The 22,434-nt window shown below is 39.7% G+C and overlaps 1 protein-coding gene across 1 annotated transcript in view; it reads left to right on the top strand.

Annotated features, from left to right (window-relative positions):
* PCCA (propionyl CoA carboxylase, alpha polypeptide) overlaps window positions 1-22,434 on the top strand; it is a 270,962-nt gene that overhangs the window by 10,761 nt on the left and 237,767 nt on the right. Inside the window, exons 4-5 of the mRNA XM_012723156.1 lie at window positions 635-682; window positions 794-862. Coding sequence (XP_012578610.1) covers window positions 635-682; window positions 794-862 — 117 coding nt within the window. The remainder of the gene's footprint in view (window positions 1-634; window positions 683-793; window positions 863-22,434) is intronic.

The raw sequence follows: 22,434 nt of genomic DNA, 5'->3' as shown, positions 1-22,434 counted from the left end.
TGCTTAAGGTCTCGTAGGTCATCAGTACAGAATGTAGGTCCCCAGCTCCACAGAAAATGAAACCACTCTTTTATTATACGGCCTCAGCTGCTTCAAAATTTGATGGCGATTCAAACTTAACCTTGTTTTCAAATAACATGACATGCTTAGCCTGGGAATATTTGGATATAAGCATAATTGATATCTCTTGAGTTATTGAAACCATCACTGCATGCTGTGCCTCATCCCAGCAGAGAGGACGTATCAATTGTACTTATGTCCGACTTTCCTTTGATAAACAACTCGACACTAAAAATTATCCCCAATTTGGGAAATAAATGATCAAGTAAATTGTTACGCAATTTTGTCTAAAGTACTTTAGTATTCTGAAATATTATTTGAAGATTATCTTTCGGCAGGAGAGTTAATGACATCCCTTTGCCCTTTACTGTGAATTACTGAAGCTACTCAGCTGATGCTTTACCAGAACAATCAAGAGCCAGGCCATACTCTCGGTGAACATCTGTCCTTGTATTTGATATCATTCTAGGAAATTACATTTGTGTTACTGTTATGTCCAGTGGTCACTGTGGAAAACCTTGATATTTTCTGGTCCCAAATGAGAGTAACATTGTCAATTTTGTTTTCTCTTTAGACATTTGATAAAATTCTTGTTGCTAATAGAGGAGAGATTGCATGTAGGGTGAGTAGAATTTTAATCTTATTTTCCATTTACTCTGCGGATTTCATTGTTATTAAATCCTTTTAAATATGAGTCACGGTTAATAGATAACATGAATGTGTTTTTAAATAGGTTATTAAAACTTGCAAGAAAATGGGCATTAAGACGGTTGCCATCCACAGCGATGTTGATGCAAGTTCTGTGAGTATATTTTTGCTTTATTTGAATCAGCACCTGATTTTGTGTCACACAGAAAAAAAGGGAAGGATGTAGGTTTATTTTGCAGGGCTTGAAAAGGGCAAAAAATTTAAGAATATCTCTAATTATTCATTTGTATTAAACATTATATGGGGATCACCATGTCTTACTGTGTGTTAATTATTCCTGCTCCTCTTCCCCCCCCCCCCCGCCTCCCGCACTCCTGAGTTTTTAAAAATCTAAAATAGAATAAATATTTGCTAGACCCACTGCTAACACCAGATTTAAGCAAGGCAAAGTTACATGAATAAGATGTCTGTCAGGTTGCTGACAGGGCCCTCAGCCTGAGGGCATGCTGTCCTGGTCTCGCCTTCCTAAACCTTCCCCGTGTTCAGCTGGAAAGTTTGCTCACTGAAGGTGGGCTGATGCTCGCTGGACATGGACAGAAGATGGTATCGCGTGAAACAGCCAGTGCTTTATTGTCTCATTTGAGACTTTCAGCATAGCAGGCCTTTTTTTTTTTTTTTTTCTTTTAGCTGTAATGAACTATGAATAGGTAGAAAAAAATCTCATGGGAAAAGAATGTAAATTATTGGAACTTATGGAATGAAAAACAAGTAATTATGCTAATATACTGTTGCTGCTTTTCATTCTTTTCCACTACTTTTAATAATGGGGCCTCTAGGTAATGTCTGATTTTATCATATAGTTACTGAATACAAGATATTTTCAATTTTTGTGAATTTTTTTACTCTAGCTGGTTACTTATTTTGCCTTGTTAAGACTCTTCCTTTAAAAAAAAAGAAGGATGCAATTACAGACTACTCTAATTTTCTGAAAATAAAAGTGATGAGTTTATCTTACTGAGTTTGAGCAATACATTGGCAAAATCTATTGGCAAGATTTATCTTTTACTTAAAAGCAGTTAATTCAAGCAGTTAAATTTGTTTTACATATACACTACTCGATTATTGTGATTATAAGTTTCTAACTTCTTTTTTAATAATTAGTTTCAACTGTGATTATTTCAGTGATAGCTTATATTACTAACAAGATAGTCCTTTTCATGAATAAATTGCAGAAAGTTTGAATTGCAGATACTCAGTTCTTGTAAATTCTTTTTTTTTTTGGTAAGATTTATTTATTTTTGCATACAGAGCTGGGGTACAGACCAGAGATGTGGGGGTTGAGAGGCTTCACCACAGACAGAGTGGGGAGCAGAACAGGCAGATCAACAAGGCACACTGCTGAGGGGAGCAGTGGGAGGGTCCGGAGAGGTCTGGCGCGCCATGTGGGTCACCTCCGGGGCGGGGATCGAACTCACACAGAAGTGGCTGCAGTTAGCTTGCAGTGCTGCGCCCTAACCCATTGAGCCACCAGGGAGGGCCAATTGCCTGACTTAGTCATTAATTGCTTCTGTCGTCTTTGCTGTCTTTCTACTCTTCCTTTTTCTATCTGCCTCTTTTTCACGTTGTCTTTTTCTTACATATTTGAGTCATTCTTTCATGTGATTTGAGTAAACTTTTTTCTTTTCTTAAAGATTCTGTTATAACATCATATTATTTCAAGTTTCCAGGTATTTCTGTTACTCACTTCCGCACAATGGATTGTTCACTGATGCGAGACTATTTTTATATTTCTTGGTATGAAGATCCTTGAGTTATGAGAATAGCAGTGAAAACAAAAGGAAAGTTCTCTCCTCCCCTGCTCCACCTCCCTCCCTCCCTCTTGAGTAGGCCCCTGTTTCTCATTTCCAGAGGGGACCTTTCCTTTGAGCCACAGCAGATAATAAGTATTTGTGTTCTCCCTACTTAGTAGGTTGGCTCCTCCCCACCCCCTTTTCACAGAGGGTGTAATCTTTGAACAACCTGGCCTTATTTACGTAGGGTGCTTTCCTTCTAATCTCTAATTTACACGTGATTCCTTTCTTTGTCTGAGATTAAAATTTAGTCCTCCAGGTTGAGATTCCCTCTTCCACACTCCAAGATTAGCTGTGGTATCAGGTGGAGTGGATACTCTCTGGTGCTTAGCTGCCTCTTTGTTTTCGATCCCTGAGGATTATGAGTAGTTTCTTGTAAACCAAGCTATTCATTTAAAGGATTTTTGTTTTATTTATTCTAGGATTTTAGGTGCTTCTAGGAAGGGTTTGCAGGTTATCTAGTTGGCTTACTGGTTATTGTTGGATTGTCTTAAAATAATATGGCTTCTATTCATTGTTGAGGAAGTCTCTTGATTTCTTTGAGAAGTAGACTGATCTAGCGCAGTTTCAAAGTCAGACTTTACTCAGGAGAACAATTCACATATTCGGGTGGAGATTAGTGCTACTGCAGTCGAGGAGGAGGCAGACTCAACAAGCTGTGTAATGCACTCCAGTGGGAAACGGGCAAGGCAGGAGAAAGCCAAAGGAGTCCGGTCTCTTATCGAGTCAGGGATTGTCTGTGTGTCATTCCGCAGGCCCTTATTATCTTCCTGCAGATTTACAGAGTGGTTTATGGTGGGACGATAGTCCTAGTGGAAGATTGTATCCTGCTGGGATTTTGATAGGGACTGTGTTGTATCTGTGGATCAATTTGGGAAGTATTATTATTTCAACATTTTAAAGTCCTATCCAAGAACATGTGTTTACCACTTGAAGTTCCACCTATTTAGGTCACTTTAATTTCTTTCAACACGGCTTTGTAGTTTTCTGAGTTTCAGTTTTATACCGTTTGTCACCCTAAGTATTTTTTTTTTTAATTCTTTTTGATGTTATTAGGTGTGTTATTATTTCAGTTTCAGTTATTTGCAGGTTTATAGACATGTAGTTGATATTCGTATAGTGTGTCCTACAATTTTGCTGAACTAATTTTTTAGCGCCGAGACTTTTTTTTTTTGGTTAGGTCCTTAGAATTCTCTTAAGAAGATCATGTTAATGTGCAAATGGTTTTAGTTTTAGTTCTTTTCCATTTGGTTGTTATTTATTTCATATTTTTATCTAATTTACCAGGATTTAGCTTCCAGAAAAAATATTAAATAGACGTGATGAGAGCAGGCATCCTTGCTTTGTTCATCTTAGGGGGGAGCATCCAGTATTTCCCAATGAACTTTGATGCAGGTTCTGGAATGTTCATACATTCCCATGATCAGACTGAGGAAGTACCCTGATTTAAATCAGCGTTCAGTGTTTCTATCATGAATGGGTGTTGGATTTTTTCAGATGCTTTTTTGGTGCCTGTTGGGATGATGATGCTGTTTGGTCCTTTATTCTGGTGATATGATATATAAATTTTGGGATGTTAAACCAGCCGTGCATTCCTGGCATAACTCACATCGATTATTGTGTGCAGTATATGTTGATTGATTCAGTTTTTTAGTATTTTATTGAGACTTTTTTTTTTTTTTTTAAAGATTTATTTATTTGTTTATACAGAACTGGGGTACAGGCCAGAGGCTCAGGGGCGGTGAGAGGCTTCACCAGAGACAGAGTGGGGAGCAGAACAGGCAGATGGATGAAGTACACTGCTGAGGGAAGCAGCGGGCGGGTCAGGAGAGGTCTGCCACGCCATGTGGTCACCTCCGGGGCAGGCGGGAATCGAACTCATGCAGAAGTGGCTTTAGCTTCTCAGTGCTGTGCTTTAACCCGCTGTGCCACCAGGGAGGGCCCTTATTGAGACTTTTTATGAGTGGTATTGGCTTATTGTTTTCTTTTCATGTCTTTGTTACAAGAGTGATCCTAGGCTTATAAGCTGAGAAGTGTTTTTCCCCTTCTATTATTTTGGAAGAGTTTGTGAAGCATTAGTATTAATTATTCCTTAAATGTTGAAAAGAATTCACCAATGAAGTAATGTAGGTTTGGGCTTTTCTTAGTGGGTCGTTTGGATTACTCATTTAGTTTCTTCACATGTTGTAGGTTTATTTAGATTTTTTATTTCTTCTTGAGTCACTCTCCATAATTTGTATCTTTTTAGGAATTTCATCTAAGTTATCTAGCTTATTAATAATAATATGATTATTACTTGCTTATTTTTCCCTTTTAAAATCACCAGTAATGTCCCTTTTTATTCCTGATTTTAAGCATTCTTGACTTATTTTTCTTGGTCACTTTAGCTAAATGTTTTCAGTTTTATCGATCTTTTTATTTATTTATTTTTTAAAAGATTTATTTATTTGTTCATATAGAACTGGGGTACAGGCCAGAGGCTCAGGGTCAGCGAGAGGCTTCACCAGAGACAGAGTGGGGAGCAGAACAGCAGATCGACAAAGTCCACTGCTGAGGGGAGCAGCGGGCGAGCCAGGAGAGGTCTGCCACGCCATGTGGGTCACCTCTGGAGCAGGCGGGGATAGAGCTCATGCGGAAGTGGCTTCAGCTTCTCAGTGCTGTGCTTTAACCTGCTGTGCCACCAGGGAGGGCCTTATCGATCTTTTTAAAGAATCAACTTTTGGCCTTGTTTTCTCATTTTAAAAATCGAAGTAACGATTTATAACATTATATATATATGTAGCACCTTATAAATCTATATCTACATATATATATTATGTTTTTCATCAGGCTTCTGATTCCCTATTTTTGCTTTTTAAAATTCTCTTCTTCATTTAATTTATATCTACTTGAGTTTCTATGATGTACCTCATTTTCTTGCTCTCGTTTTAGTTTGCTCTTAAAAAATAGTTTCTTGATTTGGTGATGGGAGGCCCACAGGGATTACAACTGAGATGGAAAAAGGCACAAAATGATGTATAAATAAACTATTATATTATTAAAAAACAAAAAGTTTCCTAAGGGCCTGGCCTGGTGGCACGATGGGTTGAAGCGCAGCACTGTGAAGCTGTCCGCAGCCACTGCAGCATGAGTTCAACCCCCGGCCAGGGAGATGACGCACAGGGCGCGGCAGACCTCTCCTGTCTGCCCGCTGCTCCCCTCAGCTGTGTATTTTGGTAGATCTGCCTGTTCTGCTCCCCACTCTGTCTCTGGTGAATGCTCTCATCCCCCGCACCTCTGGCTTGTACTCCAGTCCTTATATGCAAACATAAAAATTGAATCTTCAAAAATAGTTAAGGAAATTGAGATGGGAAAAAAAATGTACAAAATGATCTAAAAATAAACTGTTATATAAAAAAATAGTCAAAGAAGTAAAAAAAAAGTTTCTTAACGTAGAAGATTAACTTGTTGGCTTGTGATCTTTTATCAGTGTAGTTGTACGTTTTTCTCAAGTATTATTTTAGCTGCATCCCATAAGTTTTGGCATGTTGTGTCTTCATTTTATTTTATTTTATTTTAAAGGTTTATTTATTATGCATACAGAACTGAGGTACAGGCCAGAGGTGCAGGGGCAGTGAGAGGATTCACCAGAGACAGAGTGGGGGGCAGGACAGGCAGATTAATGAAATAACTGATGAGGGGAGCAGCGGGCAAGAGAGGAGAGGTCTGCTGTGCCCTGTGGGTCACCTCCAGGGCCGTGTATGGAACCGTCACTGAAGCAGCTGCCGCTAGCTTGCAGTGCTGTGCTTTAACCTGCTACGCCACTAGGGAGGGCCTGTTGTGTCTTCATTTTAATTTCTAAAAGATTTTCTCAGTTCTTCTTTGATCCATTTATTGTTTAGGAGTTTTATTTAATTCCACAAATTTGTGCTTTTACCAGGTTTCTTTCTATCAATGTCTTCTAACTTCCTTCTGCGTCTCCTTCTGGTTGGAGAATATGCTTTCTGTTCTTTCTGTCCTTTTAAATTTCTTGATGACTTGTTTTCTCCCCTAGCCTGTGATCTGCCCTGGAGAATGTTTCATGTGAACGTAACGATGAATATTCTGCTGTTGGATAGAGTGTTTTATCTCTTGGTTCATAGTGATTGATGTTCAGATCTTCTATATCCATGTACATTCACTGGTTCTTCCATCAAAAGTCAATTTTGCTTTCAGTCTTTTTATGACATTAAGTATTTGTTTTGCTCAATTTATAAAATTGGTAACAAGTAATTATGTATAGATCTATAACTGCATGACAGAACTTGAACAGGTAAGAAGTCACTGACTAATAAAGTATAACCTACGCATAGTAATCTGGACACAGACTTCCCACAACAAATAGGCACCATTGGCATGCAAGTCAGGATGAAACTGACACATTACTATGCAGGGAGGCAAAAGGTATAAAATGGTAGACAGGGAAGCAGAGTTAAGTTCGTATTGAATTTCTACTTACATATAGTCAACTGAACAACTATTAATAGTTTTAAAAAATCTATTTGGTATGAAAATTATAAAGAAATCTATAGCTTCTCAACACATGTGAATAAAATAGAAAGCACAACTAAAAAAATAGAACTTCTTAGAAGAAGTGAATTTTGTAGGACTTATCTAGGGTCTTATTTTTGTATAGGAATATTGAATATTGTGGAATGCTTGCTATTTTTAAAACTGAACTATATTTTTCTGTTGAATCCTAATAAATGTAATTTGGGGAGAATTCATAGAGGTGTATACATGTGGCTGTATTCTAGAAGATCCTGAGGAAAATTGAGAGGAGACTATCTTAAAAGACATTATAATGTCGTGTAAAGTGGGAACAATTGGAAGTGTTTCATGTGGTTTGAGAGCACCGAGAGCCAAGTTTGTGGAGTAATTGATTATACTTTAGGCAGAGGGCTGATGTGTGAAATTCTATTTGTTGGAGAGGATTATATTGACTCAGAAGACAAGAGAGGTGGAATTCAGGGATTTATGCCTCTAAACTAGCATGATTTTCCCAGAAAAGTCAAGATATATAAGAGTGAGATGTGTTTGAGGGCTTCAGTGGTTAGGAATTTTTAAATGGGAAATTGGGGCCTGCTTTTTAGTTTGGTGAATAATGAGATAAAAAAAAATTGAGTATTCAGTGACTCGTGTTCTTGCGCTCCTCAAAAGTTAACTCTTAGATAACTTGTCAGTGTTTTGGTTTTGTTTTCAAGTGAGAAGACTAGTTTGCCTTTCATAAGCAATCTCAAAATACTGCTATATTCGGCTTTTTAATGCGATGAAGTGATTGCCTACTTCAGGTGTTGCCTGTTCTTCACCGCCCTCCTGTGTGTCCTGTCTGGAACACTAACTTGAATGACCAATCTTTTGTTGCTTTGTCTGTGTTCACTTACATTGGATTTAAGTTAAGAGATACCTGCTAGTTACTGCCAGAAAACCAAACCCCAAACTGGGGAAGTAGTCACTGTTCCTCACATCTTAACCAGGCAGCCTGCCGGTGGAAGTGTGATTCCTGGCGAGTATTGCATTCTAGCCTCAGGCTTCGGTAACGAGATGGAGAGGGCCTTCCTGTGAGCAGTCTGGGGCGATTGACAGGAAGGTGAGGGGATCATCACGGAGCATGCCTACCCTTGATAATATTTCCCTGCTGTCTGGGGAGGTACCGAGGACAAATAGGACTTTGTGATGTCTTTGTAATTAGTGGATGTTGGTTCCAGCTGAACAAACTGGAGGGTAATGACCAGGTAAATAGAGATGGCATACATTAATGTAGGCTAAGGTATAAGGACCTTAGGGAACAGCTTAGCAACATTTTATGGGATTGTTTAAATATCCTCATTTGACATCTCATATAAATATTTATCTTTCTATACACATGTATGTTCACTGTACATATATGTGTATACACTGGATATCTTTGTTAGAACAGCCTCCATTTTCTCCTAGATGTATTCAGAGGTGAAAGCAGTTTATAAGTCAAAGCCTCATTTTTAGCATAGTTTTCAGTCTTTTTCTGCTTGGGAAAGAGTTGAGTCTCTTAAATTTTAACAAAATCCGTTCATGGACATACTTGCAGCTAATATAACTGATGTTCTTCAGATAAGATGAAATGAGTAGTCAGGTTTGTAAATCTTTTTTTAGGATGATAATTGAAAAATTGGGTAACATATTGTATATTTGCGTTTTGCCGAGATGCTATATTTAAATAATATTTTCTTAAATTGCTTTCATCAGCCTAGAATGTTTTATAATGATGACCATGTGGCCCGTGTTTTCCAGTTACTCTTAATCAGGTCAGGACCACATCTGGCCACTGGAATTACGATTCTGTAGGATTCATAGTTCATTGTTGCAAAAAATACTTGTAGTTGTCACTGTCTGCATGAAGTTTCCTTTTTGGCAATGTTAAGGCCATGGCAATGTCTCAGATAGTGTCTAAAATACTGCATTTAGTGGGAAGAAAGGAACTGGTTTCATTAATGTGACTCAGACTCTTGGAGTTCTGGTAATTAGGTAATTAAAGTGTTTTTTAATGGTATGCTGTCTTTGACTTGCTGTTGCTCACTCTTCTCATAAAACTTAGTGTTTAGTAACCATTTTGGGTTAAGGACACAACATATCTACCGATGCCAGTTGAACGCACTGTACTTTATAGTGAAGAATGAAAAGGGGAAACGAAAAACATTGTTAAATGTTTTCTCTAAACCTGTTAAGGTTTAGACTTTTCCTTCTTTTTGCTTTTATTGTCTTTGGCAAAACGTATTTTGCAGAAACATTATACTATCAATTTAAAATGTCTTGATTATCTTCGGCTGGGCTAAATTACTTTCTCTATATTTTTGGATAAAATGGAATAGGATAGGGTTCCTGGTAGGAATTTGTTCACATTAATATGGCTCATCAGGGACATTATATTTAATTGGAGATCCTGCAGAATAGTAGCAGGAGGCTGAAGAGAATTATTTAGCATTAGCAATGGCTCGTCTGGGAGTTGTGCACTAATCAAGGAGCTTGAGTGTTAGCAGTGGGGATGATGGGAATTATGACGATTATGACATGTAAGCATGTCTGTGCGGACTGGACAGGCAATGAGTTAATCAAGAAGTACATTAAATGGCCCCATGCCGACTCATTACTATCTACCATAGTGCCTGTCAGGTTGTGTATTTAAAAAATACAATTATTGCTGAACTCAGTATGTATAAATTCAGCCACCATTTTTTGCTGTTCAATAAAATAACCTCAGATTACCTAATACATATGAAAATAGATAAATGTCAACCTGCTGACTGTGTGATTAACGTATTAAGGCATAGTATTTCATTTTTTAAACACTTGAGAGCGAACCTTTAATTTCAGATTCTCAAAAATTTCTTTGCTTTGCCCTTTTATTATTTGTTGTAAATACTCTGAATTACTTTCTATTACACAACGGGCTTGGGCTTAAAATCAATATTTTTATCTTTTTTTCAAGATGAAAAACTAATGCCAGTATTTCAGAAAGATGTTAATATTTCACACATGAAACTGTAGACAAATCAAAGCAGTAATCATTTCCTCCATCAGAATGCTCTAAGGTTGGGGGTGGGGTGGTTTTGGTAGAAATCATCTTTGCTCTAGTGGGAGGTCTCTTTGTGCCAGGTAGACCCATTCTATGCCCAGCATGGTTAGCGCCATCTGTCATGAAACTATCAGTTAGCAATGCTAGAAATGTACATATTTTGGGGGAAATGGAACTAATAAATTGAATTGCTTTTAAAAAATAAATTGAAATGCAGCATAAATCCTTGAACAAACAGGATTATAGCTATAGGAAAATTTATAGAGTTGCTCTACAGAGGAACACAGTTTCTTTTTTTATTATTGTAAGCAGAACCAAAATTTAATGATGCTCTCTACCAAACTGTGACCTTCATGTATTAACTTAATTAAAGCAATATTATGGGCACTACTCAAAGTGTTAACCTGTGGGTGGTGGTTATTGAAATCCATTATCTGTGAAGTCAGTATGAGTGGTCAGCTGCATCAGAAATAAAACTTTGCAACCAAGACCCTCCCTTGGGTGCTGTGAGCCCAGCAAGTTAAATTGTCGAAACCCGTCAAAGCTTCTTAAAAGACTGGTAGTTTGAGCCTCCTGGAGCTAAAGGTAAATCAGTCATTGCAGCTAGGAAGGACTACGACTTTATTTAGCAGCAAGGCAAAAATTGCATTTTGGCAGGAAGAAAGGCTTGCTATCAGTATCTTCATGTATGCATTTTATTCAGAGGTGTTTGTGCACCTTAACTGCTTAGCTTTAACAAATGACCCGACTGATTTTGATCTGTGGAAAGTGAAAACTTTTAAATATAAAAGGAGAAGAGTATTGGTTAGGAATAAGAAATTTGTCCCTTCACTTTACCAAAATTTTAATTAAGAGAATTCAGTGAGATATTCAGAGTGTATCTCTTTATTTTAAACTTGCTGGTGAATCGAAGCATAGTTTGTAGAGAAGCATTATGTGCTAATGAGTAACAAGTACCTGGTATTATGAAAAAGTACTTAACTCTAGATTTCTTTTTCTTGTTTTTTTTTTTTTTTTTAAAGATTTAGTTATGTATAAACATAGAACTGGGGTATAGGCCAGCAGTGTGGGGGAGGGGAGAGGATTCACCAGAGAAAGTAGGGAGCAGAACAGGTGGATCCACTGAAATACACTGCTGAGGGGAGCAGCAGGGAGGCAGGAGAGGTCTGCCATATCCAGTGGGTCACTCCCTGGCTGGGGATTGAACTCGTGTGGAAGCAGCTGCTGCCAGCTTCACAGTGCTGCACTTCAACCCGTTGGGCCACCAGGGAGGGCCCTGATTTATTGTTCTTTAAGCACCTGTTTATGAAGATTTAAGAAAAGCATGCAGCCACATCTTACTGTTGTAATTATCCCTGACAGTGCAGTATGATGAGAGGTGACTTACTGTCCCTGGTAGCCACACTCAGGTTGTTTAGTGACGGGAAAGTGTTCGGTGGGAGGGGCATTCTAAGTAATAGCTACAGCTGCTTGAGTATCTGTGGCATGTTAGAAATCAAAATAACTGTGTGTGGCAAATATTTTTTACCATTAATTAAGTTCAGAAAGTTGGAGCTTCTGGAAATAAAGTAGCATTCAAAGATTGTTGAGCTAAGCAAGCCGTGGAGCCAGAGATCAGATGAAGGTGGCCTCTGGCTTGCGCTCTTCTCGTGGCGTGAGGCTTCCTACGTTCTGTGTCTGGAAAAAATCCCCTTCTTCTCCCATAGAAAGCGAAGTTGATTATTTTGAAGTCTGGGTGTGCGTTAGTGCCTCTGGTCGACAGATGGAGCTGGCGATGAGGCTGGCGACCAGCAGTGACATCATTTCCACTCTCCTGGCACTCAGGGCCCAGTGGCAGGCAGTTCTTGCTTGGTTCCTGATTTGTTTGCTGTAGGTTAGTCATAAGGCACCTCAAGGTCAAATGTGCCTGATTAGTTCCAAGGGCTCAATCTATCCGTGGATGCTGCTTAGCTTGTGGGGTTCTTTCTTGCCGGGCCAGGTTGTGGTGTCTAGTGCCCTCACCTCAGTGCATTGATCCCACTTAGGGCAACTGCTTTTGCTACTTGCTGCCTCTACTTCTCAGTGGTCACGATAGCAACTGTAACTGGAGTAGCAGAGGGCAGAGTCAAGCAGGTTTATTATTTGTTTGTTTGTCTTTGCATAGATGAACTGGGGTGTAGGACAGAGGTATGGGGTGGGGGGGAGAGGACTCACCAGAGACAGAGTGAGGAGCAGAACAGGTGGATCCACTGACATACACTGCTGAGGGGAGAGGTCTGCTGTGCCCTGTGGCTGGGATCGAACTACCGAGCGCTGACGCTTGACCCCTAGGTTACCGGGGAGGCCCTCAAGCAGGTGTCTTCAGGATGATAGAAGACTGTCTCAAGAAAGAAGATGGCAGAAATGAATTGATAGCTGATGCCTTTATCTGAGCTTCACTGGAGCAACTAAGGGAGAGAAGCTCCAGCTCAGACACTTGAGATGTTCACCTGGCACCAGCAGTCACGCAGTTACTCACTGTGGGTGTCACAGAGCATTGCCCAGATGCTGGGGTGAGACTTGGTTTGCCCAATGGAGAATTTGTGTCTTGGGACATAGGGCTAGTGCCTCTTCTTTCTGTGCAGGAGACTGTTAAGTCCAGATAAACTGCTTGTAAATAGTATTTTGAAATGTCTTATTTTACACAACTAAGTGTCTGTCTAGCCTTCCAAATCTTCCCATGAATTAATCATACATTAGTTTAGTTTTCAAGTCCATAATGTATTCCCCAAATGGATATTAGGTATTATATAGTAAAAGGGAATTTATAATTAAATATAACAAACTATCTTAAGTGAACTATTCCAATTAAATCTTATAGGTCCCTAAGCGACACTGATGACGTTCAGCTGGGATGCTACACAAGGTGGAGCAGTTTCAAAACTAAACAACCTATTAGGAAAAGCGCTTCTTACAATTTTTCCTCTCAATAAGAAATGCTTCCACATGTCATTTTGTGGAGTTTATTATTTTTTCAAAAATTTTTCTAGGAATAGTTTTAGGTTCACAACAAAATTGAGAGATAGGGACAGCGCTTGCCTAAATGTCTTCCCTACCTTCACACACAGCCTCCTCTACTACCAGTTTCCCCTATCAGAGTGGTGTGTTTAGTTGATGAACCTGTTTCCATATTGCCTTTTCCAGGATGTGACCTAATTGAAGTCATACAGTATGTAGTCTTTTTAGCGTGGTTTCTTTTATGTAATGACTTGTATTTAAGGTTCCTCCATGCATTTTCATGACTTGATAACTTGTTTCTTTTTAGCGCGGAATAATACTCCATTGTCTGAATATATCATGCTTTATTCATTTACCTACTGAAGAACATCTTGGTTGCCTCTAAGTTTTGGCAATTATGAATATGAATAAAGCTGCTGTAACACCTGTGTGGACATGTTTTTACTTCCTTTGGATAAATACCAAGGAGAATGACTGCTGGGCCACATGGCAAGAATGTGGTTAGTTTTGCAAGGCACTGCCAGTCTTTCTTTCAAAGTGGCTGTATCATTCTGCATTTCCAGTAACAATGAATGAGCGTTCCTGTTGCTCCACACATCTTGCCAACATTTGGTGGTCAGTATTCCAGATTTTGTCCAGTCTAATACATGTGTGGTGGTGTCTCATTGCCTAGTCTGCATTTCATGGATTCTGCTTTTGGTGTTCTATCTAAAAATCATTGCTATACTCAAGGTCATCTAGGTTTTTGCTTGTTCTAGGAGTTTTGCATATTTTCTACTTTAAATTTAAGCCTGTATTACATGTTGAGTTTGTTTTTGGAAAGGGTGTAAGTTCTAAATTTGTTTTTTCCAGCATAATAGTTCTGGCATCACTTGTTAAAAAGGCTTTCGTTACTCTCTGTTACACTGTGTTTGCTCCTTTGTCCAAGACCACTTGATTGTAGTTATGGGGGTTTATTTCTGGTTCCTCACGATTCTGTTCCATTGATGATGCATTTTTCCATTCTCACACCAATACCACATTGTCGATTTATAGTGCTTGACATTGAGTAGTGTCAGTCCTTTAACTTTGTTCTTCTCCTTCAATATTATATTGGTTATTGTGGATCTTCTGTCTCTAATAAATTTTAGAATAAATTTTTTAGACCAAAAAAAAAAAAAAACTTGCTGGGATTTTGATCAACTTGGGAAGAGTTATATCTTGACAATGTTGTCATTCTTATCCATGAACATGGAATATCCATTTATTAGTTCTTCACGGTGGTTTTATAATTTTCCTATATAGATCCTATGTGATCTATGGTGACTTCCCCTCTTGTATTTCTGATAATAGGAATTTGTGGTTCCCTCTCTTTTTCTTGCCTGAGGCATATCAATTTTTATTGATCTTTTCAAGGAATTAGCTTTTGATTCCACAGACTTTATTGATTTCCTATTTTCAATGTAATTGATTTCTAATTCATGCTATTTCTTATGCTTCCTTTTAATTTACTTTGTTCTTTTTCTAGTTACTCCGATGGAAACTGATTATTGATGTTAGGTCTTTCAAATTTCTACTATATGCATTCAATGCTATAAATTTCTCTCTAGCCACTCTTTTCACTATGTCCCACACATTTTCAGTTTTAATTTAGTTCAAACAATTTTGAAATTTCTCTGGTGAGTTCTACATTGAACTCCTGTGCCATTTAGAAGTGTACTACTTAATCTCCATGTATTTTGGGATTTTCCTGTTATCTTTATCTTATTGATTTCTAATTAATGACATTCATTTCATTTCATTGTGCACTGAGAACAACAATCACATGATTTCTATTCTACTAAATTTGTTAAGGTGTGTTTTATAGCCCACTGTGATCTCTCATGGTAAATGTTTCATGTAAGTTTGGGGAAAATGTGTGTTCTATTGTTGAATGAAATAGTTCATAGATGTTAATTATATTGGTTGATGTATTATTGAGTTTTAATCTGTCCTTACCTATTTTCTACATGCTGGACCTGTCCATTTCTGGAGGACAAATGTTTAAGTCTCTATCTGTGGTGGTAGATTAAACTGCCCCTCCTTGCTGTTCTATTAGGTGATATTTTTGTTTTTGTTTTTTACATCTCCAAACCATTTTCCCTGATGAAACTTGTATTTTTTGCATAGAAGAACTGGGGTATAGGTCAGAGGTGTGTGAGGGATGAGAGGATTCACCAGAGACAGTGGGGAGCAGAACAGGCAGATCTCATAAAATACACTGTTGAGGGGAGCAGTGGGTGAGACCAGGAGAAATCAGCTGTGCCATGTGGGTCCTCTACCTAGCCTGGGGATTGAACTCAGGCCACAGCGGTGACTGATAGTACTGAGACTTAACTCTTGTGCCACCACATTAGTTTTTGCCCAGTGTAGTTTGATGATTCGTTGTTAGGCAGATACACAGTACAGATTATGTCTTCTGTTAGAATTGTCTACTTTTATTATTATATAGTACCTTTCTTTATCTCTAATCACTTTCCTTGCTCTATCAGAATTAGTATAGCTGTTATTCATTTTGATTGGCACTAATATGGTATATCTTTCTCTATCCATTTACTTTTCATCGTTATGTGTCTTTGTATATAAAATGGTCGTTGGTAGATGATAGGTGGGTCATATCTTTTGATGCACTGACAATTTCTGTGTTTTAATTGGTACCTTTAACTTGTCGACATTTAAAAAGATTCTTGGTGTACTTGGATTAGTATCAATCATATTTTGTTTTCTATTTGTTGTCCTTGTTCTGTGTTCCTGTCTTTATCATTCACTCTTTTTTTTCTGCCTTTTGTGGTTTTAGTTGAGCATTTTATGTCTCCGTTTTTCACTTCTTTGTTAGTATTTCAGTTATACTTCATTTTTTAATGGTTGTCTAGAGTGGCTAAAATACACTTATAATGAATTCAAGTCCAGCACTTTCAAATAATGCTATACCTCTTCACAGGTAGTGTGTATCTTAAAATAAAATAATTCAGAAATTTCCCTCTCATCCCTTGCAAATTGCTGTCATTCATTTCATATATATATGCATACATGAGTATATATACATTAAAAACGTGTGGCCAAATGAAGATGTACATAGGACAAGGTCTGGAAGGATCTAGGTAGGAGCTTCTATCTCATGGAGTTAGGGTGTGCCGTCATCTGGCATCTGGATGTGTTCACCAACACAGAAAGTCTCCAGACTCCATTGGTTAGGGTTTTAAGAAAGGAGTCATTATGTGGGGTTTTGATTAAATCATTGACTATTGGTGATTGACTTAGTCTCTAGTTCCTCCCCTCCCAGGAGGCCCTGGGATGGAGTTGACACCCACTATAATCATGCCTTGATCTTTCTGTGACCAGCCCCCTTCTGAAGCTATCTAGGAGCCACCAGCCACCTCATTAACACACAAAAAGGCATTCTTACCACTCCTGGAGATTCCGAGGGTATTAGAGCTCTCCTGTCAGGAACTGGGGTCAAAGACCAAATATTAAAACAAAAGATGCCCCAGCACCTCTATCTATCAGGAAGTTACAAAGGTGTCAGGAACCAGCACCAGAGACCAAATATGTATTTCTCCTTATGTCACAAAGGAAAAAACAATGGGAACTTACCCACCCTTTAGGGACCAGTTTCATTGACTGGAAGAGAATGTTCCTTCTTTCATTGTTTGGTTCATGTAAGCTCCCATTTCTGCCACTTTTGCTCCAACCTAGAATTATGTGAGGACTGGGGCATAAAGGAGTGAAATTTCAAAATCCCAAACAACACGGGAGGTTTTGTAGTCTAAACTTAAGTCTTCCTTTTGTGCTTCTTTCCTCAGAAATGCATTGTGTTTCTTGGAGTGCTGTGTGCGGCCCAAAGTTTGCTCTGGGTATCAGGTGTTGCTGGCCAGGCAGAGGGCTCAGGGAGGAAGGGGAGCTGCCAGGACTCACCAGTGGCTTGCTGTGACCTGGGTTCTGTTTTTCCTCCATTCGCCGGTTGCCGTTTCCTTCCCGGAGTTGGAGAATAGCTGATTGGTATATAGCTCTGCCCAGTTAGACAGGTGAAGTATGCTACTTCACTTGCTCTGGAATTTGAATGGCCAGTGGTGTTTCTTCATCACTTAAAAACGAATGTGAGAAGACGTTTTATATAACTGAGGATGTGTGCGCTGTGTGGTCGGTGCTAGACCCTCCCTGTGGGAAAAGCTTAAATAGATAACAGAGGAAAGAGAAGAGATTCCCATTGCTGAGAGCTGCTTGTTAGGCCTGGCATGAGATTGGCGGCAGAGACCGTGTTTACAACTCCTGCTTGCAGTGGCCTGGTGCAGCAAACTCAGAAACAGCTGTTCATACTAACATCTTTTTATTTTTGTAGGAGATAAACACCAAGAACCACTGATTTCTGGTTAAAACTCAAACTCTTTGCATTCAAGATTCCATTCAGCTGGCTCCTCCCAGACTGTCATCCTCTTTAGTCTTCTACTGCCAGCGCTTCCCTGCACCCTCAGGCTCACAGATTTCTAAGGCGCTGGGGGGCTTCGGCATGCCCGTGACCTATGCGGTGTTCTTTCTTTGCTGGTAGATTTCATTGTTCTTTTCTCCAGTTATTAGAAATCCAGTTTTAAGCTACACTCAGTTTTTTTGATACCATTTTCTATATGAACAACTTACTTACATTTCTTATTTACTCCTTTTAATTGCAGTTAGTATAGCCCGCTATCCTTTGTATTAGACCAAACTCCTAGAGGAGGGGACTGATTTATCTTCTCTTTATTTCCAACCGTATCAGATCATTTGTGATGAATGTTGGAGTGAGTCAGGGAAGAGAGGGGGGCTTTCAGGGTTACTTTCCTTTTTTTTTTTTTTTGGGTAATAGTTTATCTTTACATCATTTGGTGCCTTTTTCCATCTCAGCTGTAATCCCCGTGGGCTTCCCAGCACCAAACCACCTGTGCACCATCACCATACTCCCATGCACTTCCCTTCCGCCAGTTTTGACCCCATTCCCCACTGCACCCCGGTAAAATGTCTCTGGTATATAGTTGTTCATTGTTATTATCTCCCCCTCCCCCATTCAGGGTTTCTCTAATGGTACAGGGATATGAAGACAGCAACACAGAATAGCTGAGTGAGATGAGAGTAGGAAGCGGAGACCAAGACTGTCTAAATGGAATTAGGAACAAATGTTTTTAGGGAAAATGTTTTGATCACTTTAGGCTTTAGCAAAACTCAGATCATTTCCCTGATTTTTTTTTTTTATTATATATAGTTTTTCTTCACTGGGATGGATATTTTTCCCTCCACAGATATCTTCCTCTTCTACTTTGCCCACTTGTTGAGACGCTGTGTCTCCACAGGGCCTGAGCAGAGCAGGTGTATCGACAGCTGTGGCCTTTCCTGGGCCTGTCACAGTGGGTTTGGAGAAAAGTAGATTTTGAAATAAATGACAAGTAACTTGTAGTTCTAAATTAAACCACTTGTTGCTATTTTCCCTTCCCCTGTTACTGCTGCCAGGCTGAGGACTTTTTACCACCTCTTCACAGTCCTTTCTGTTGTAAATCTACTTCTAGAAAGGAAAGAAAGAATTCATCCTAAAGTCACTGAGATGAAATGAACCTTCCTAGAATCTGGCCTTGTGCTCTGTGCACCTGGTAAGCTCAGGAAGTTATGCTTGGGGTTTGAGCTGGTATGCTCCCCCAGCGCTGGCAGAGTGGACGCCCCTCTCTGCCGAGGCAGCGCCCCAGAAAGCGGGCTCTGCTTCACCTCAGCAGCTAACTGGCGCTCCCTGGTCCCAGAAATAGGTCTTTCTCCCTTTGCGCAGACTCTTCCACTTGTGTGTGCTTCAATTTCAAGGAGATTAGGTCAGAGACCTTCTTGGTCTCAGGCCTGAGACCCTTCATTTGTTTTTCTGTGTGCGGTTCTCATAGTCTCTAGATAAAGCCCCTCAAGAAACACTCCTCACTTTTCAGTTCTGTTTCTGGTACCTGAATAAGCTGGGGGCCTTTGAGAGTGGCACAGTCACTTGGGACCTGTCACTGTTGAGGTGGTTACCAGGTTTGGATGGGGGTGATGGCGAAGCAGGAGTGAGACTGTGGGTTTGGTGTTCTGCAGTTGGCAAGATCCTACTCCTTTTTTCCCTGCAATTTTAATTTGAAATTTTATGTTAATTATAACAGCAGAGGTAGTGTAAAGTCACTAATTCTACCATTCAAAAATAATTGTAAGTGCCTCTCTCGTGGTACAGCTGGTTAAGGCTCAGCGCTATGAAGCTGTTCGCAGTCACTGCAGCATGAATTTGATCCCGGCCCAGGGAGTGACCCCAGGGCGCAGCAGACTCCTCCTGTCTCCCCGCTGTTCCCCTCAGTAGTGTTTGTCAGTCAGTAGGCCTGTTATGTGCCTCACTCTGTCTATGGTGAATCCTCTCACCCCACCCCCCAAAAAAAACCCCTCTGACCTACATCCCAGTTCTTGTCTGCATAAATATTCTAAAAAAATTGGGTGTCATGATACAACAACATGGAATAAAAGTGAATGTAATTTTCACTGACTTAAAAGATTATTTACAGAGATCAGATTGTCTTTCTTGAGAATGTTGATAGTCTACTGACATTTGTATGTCTCTTTAGACTTCAGACTGTGTAAATAGAAAGCTTTCTTTGGTGATGTATGTCTTTTCAGAAAAGACGATTTTATTTGGTGGTTTGGAATTTCCCCCCCTAGTTCTTCAAATTACGGTTGGGTCGATGTAATTAACTTTCCTTTCATCACGTCTCAGCCTTGGAGGATCACATGTCCTTGCTGGTGGTGGTAGAGTGGTTAGATTGGTTGGAGGTGGGAGATCTGTGAGGATCGCCCTCAGACAAGGAATGCATCTCTTCTGCATTGTGTCCTGGTGGGCCTCGCCAGTGTTTTGTTCACATTGAAGAATATCAAGAGTGAAAAAGTAGGTATTCAAAGTCATGGTAAATAGTCCCCACACGACTGCAGATCTTACTGAGCGATAGGCTTCAAAACAGTGGCCCAGCGTGGAAGTGCTCAGAGTTGCTGTCCCCCTCTTTCCAGTCTGTGCTAGTTGGGGAGGCCTTTCAGAGCTCTCACTCATCTGCTCTAGTCTACTTTTTAACACCGAGGGCAATCTGTTTGATGAGGACAGGGATCAAATACAGTGCCTTTTTAGCATATAACAGGCCTCTGGTGGAAATTTCCCATTAACTTAAGAGTTTTAAATTCAGGCATAATTTTGAACACATTTATCTGCTGCCTATCTACAAACATTTGCATTCATTTGAAAAAAGTCAATAAGGAGATTTTTTTTTTTTCCCAGTTCTCTAAGTTGAAAAACACACCCTTTGTTCTGCTGGATCGTTATTTAGAAAATAATAGATGAGTATTTCTTCTCCATTTAAAGGACAGAAAAATTTCAAAACATAAAACCAAATGCTTGAGGAGGAAACCAAAACTCCTTTTAAAAAACCTTGATGGGGCCCTCCCTGGTGGCGCAGCGGGTTAAAGCACAGCACTGAGAATCTGAAGCCACTTCCGCATGAGTTCGATTCCCGCCTGCCGCCTGCCCCGGAGGAGACCACATGGCGAGCCAGACCTCTCCTGACCCGCCCGCTGCTCCCCTCAGCAGTGTACTTCGTCAATCTGCCTGTTCTGCTCCCCACTCTGTCTCTGGTGAAGCCTCTCACCGTCCCTGAGCCTCTGGCCTGTACCCCAGTTCTGTATGAATAAATAAATAAATCTTTAAAAAAAAAAAAAAAAAAAAACCTTGATGGAAAATATTCCTCTTGGGGAAATTTATGCAGACCGAATATTTTACTTCCACTACATGAATTAAAAAAAATTTTTCTTTTGAAACTTACAGTTGTTTCTAATCGATTGATGACCTCAAATTAAACTTTCCATGATCTGTTTTCTTTTTACTACTGACATACATGGAAGAGGAATTGGTACTTTTCAAGAACAAATATTTGAAGTGTAAAGGCATCCAGTCATTGGGCAATGCCAGGTCAGCCTTCGAAGAGTCTCTGGTTCTTGAATACTGTTGGCTTTGTTATTGAGCCTAAGAAATCACATCAGGCCTTCAGAGCAACAGTAAACAGCAAAAGCGAAACTGAGTTGCAGCGGCATTTTGACCTGCCCTGAGGATTCACTGCTGTCTCCCTGGACTAAGGCAGCAGAGAATTTGGTTTTCAAACGGCTTGGCTTGGCTCAGCATTTTTGCGGTTACTGGATGGTGGGTTTATTGAGATGCTAATATGCCCTTCTAGGCCAAGTCATGTTTATTTCTGAGAAATGAAAGGAACTAACCAGCTGGGTCACACAAGTCTTGCTTTTCTTTATAAAGTCCATAGGCAGTCTTGACTGCTGTTGATGTGTAATTGATTTGAATGTTTACTTGAACAACATGAATCATCTGCTGAAATGTTAGGCACTGAGCTGGATTCTCAGTGAGGACTTGACTGTTTGGGCTCTGTTTTTCTTTTTGATGTATGTTATACGATGCAGAATTATAGAAATTCTGGACACGTAAATATACACAATGTATGTGTTGGTATAGCTTTTTAATTTCTTTCCCTGTTCAGCCTTCAGTTGCCATATTATTGGCAGAGTGGAACAGATTTAACTTGGGTTTAGTTAGACTTGTACCTCAAAAACAATGATGTAACAACTGAAAGTTATTAAATAATTTGTCATGCAGGCATTTTTATGAGTCAATTAGCATTTAACCCAAAACAGTGTGATGGGGGGATAAAGGAAAAAAACGTAAGGCTAAGTTTCTGCCTTCCAGAACCTTGTGGTCTGGGGGAGGGGAGTGTTTTAGTCCTAATATATAATCTCTGAAGCCCTCTGACTGAGACTGCTTGGGGAGGTTGCCCCTGGAGTCAGAATTTGCATCAAGGACCCGAATAGTTCAGATTAAAGGGGATTCGCCTGGCCAAGTGCTTGGGAAAGACAGTGGTAGCAGGGAGACTTCAAGGGCTTCTTTCAGGCGAGGCAGTGAGGGAAAGGAACACACAGAAAGATTGGGGGTTTGACTTTAAGCCTGGCTAATGCTTTGTCTGGAAAGAATTAAGGATTCAGTTTTTTATAGGAAAAAACACAGTCACAATTACAGCAACACAACAGCAATATTGGTAGTGATGGGAGCGGATGCTGATCAATAAATCCCATGGGCAGATATCTTTACCTTTCAAAACACAGAATTTTGTTTTTTTTTAAAGATTTTTTTATTTATGCATACAGAACTGGGGTACAGGCCAGAGGTGCAGAGGGTGAGAGGCTTCACCAGAGACAGAGTGGGGAGCAGAACAGGCAGATCGATGAAGTACACTGCTGAGGGGA

The sequence above is a fragment of the Condylura cristata genome, unplaced genomic scaffold (assembly GCF_000260355.1).
Source record: "Condylura cristata isolate star-nosed mole 26May11 unplaced genomic scaffold, ConCri1.0 scaffold00010, whole genome shotgun sequence".
Classification (NCBI taxonomy): Eukaryota; Metazoa; Chordata; class Mammalia; order Eulipotyphla; family Talpidae; genus Condylura; species Condylura cristata.
This window is presented reverse-complemented; position numbering and strand designations above follow the sequence as displayed.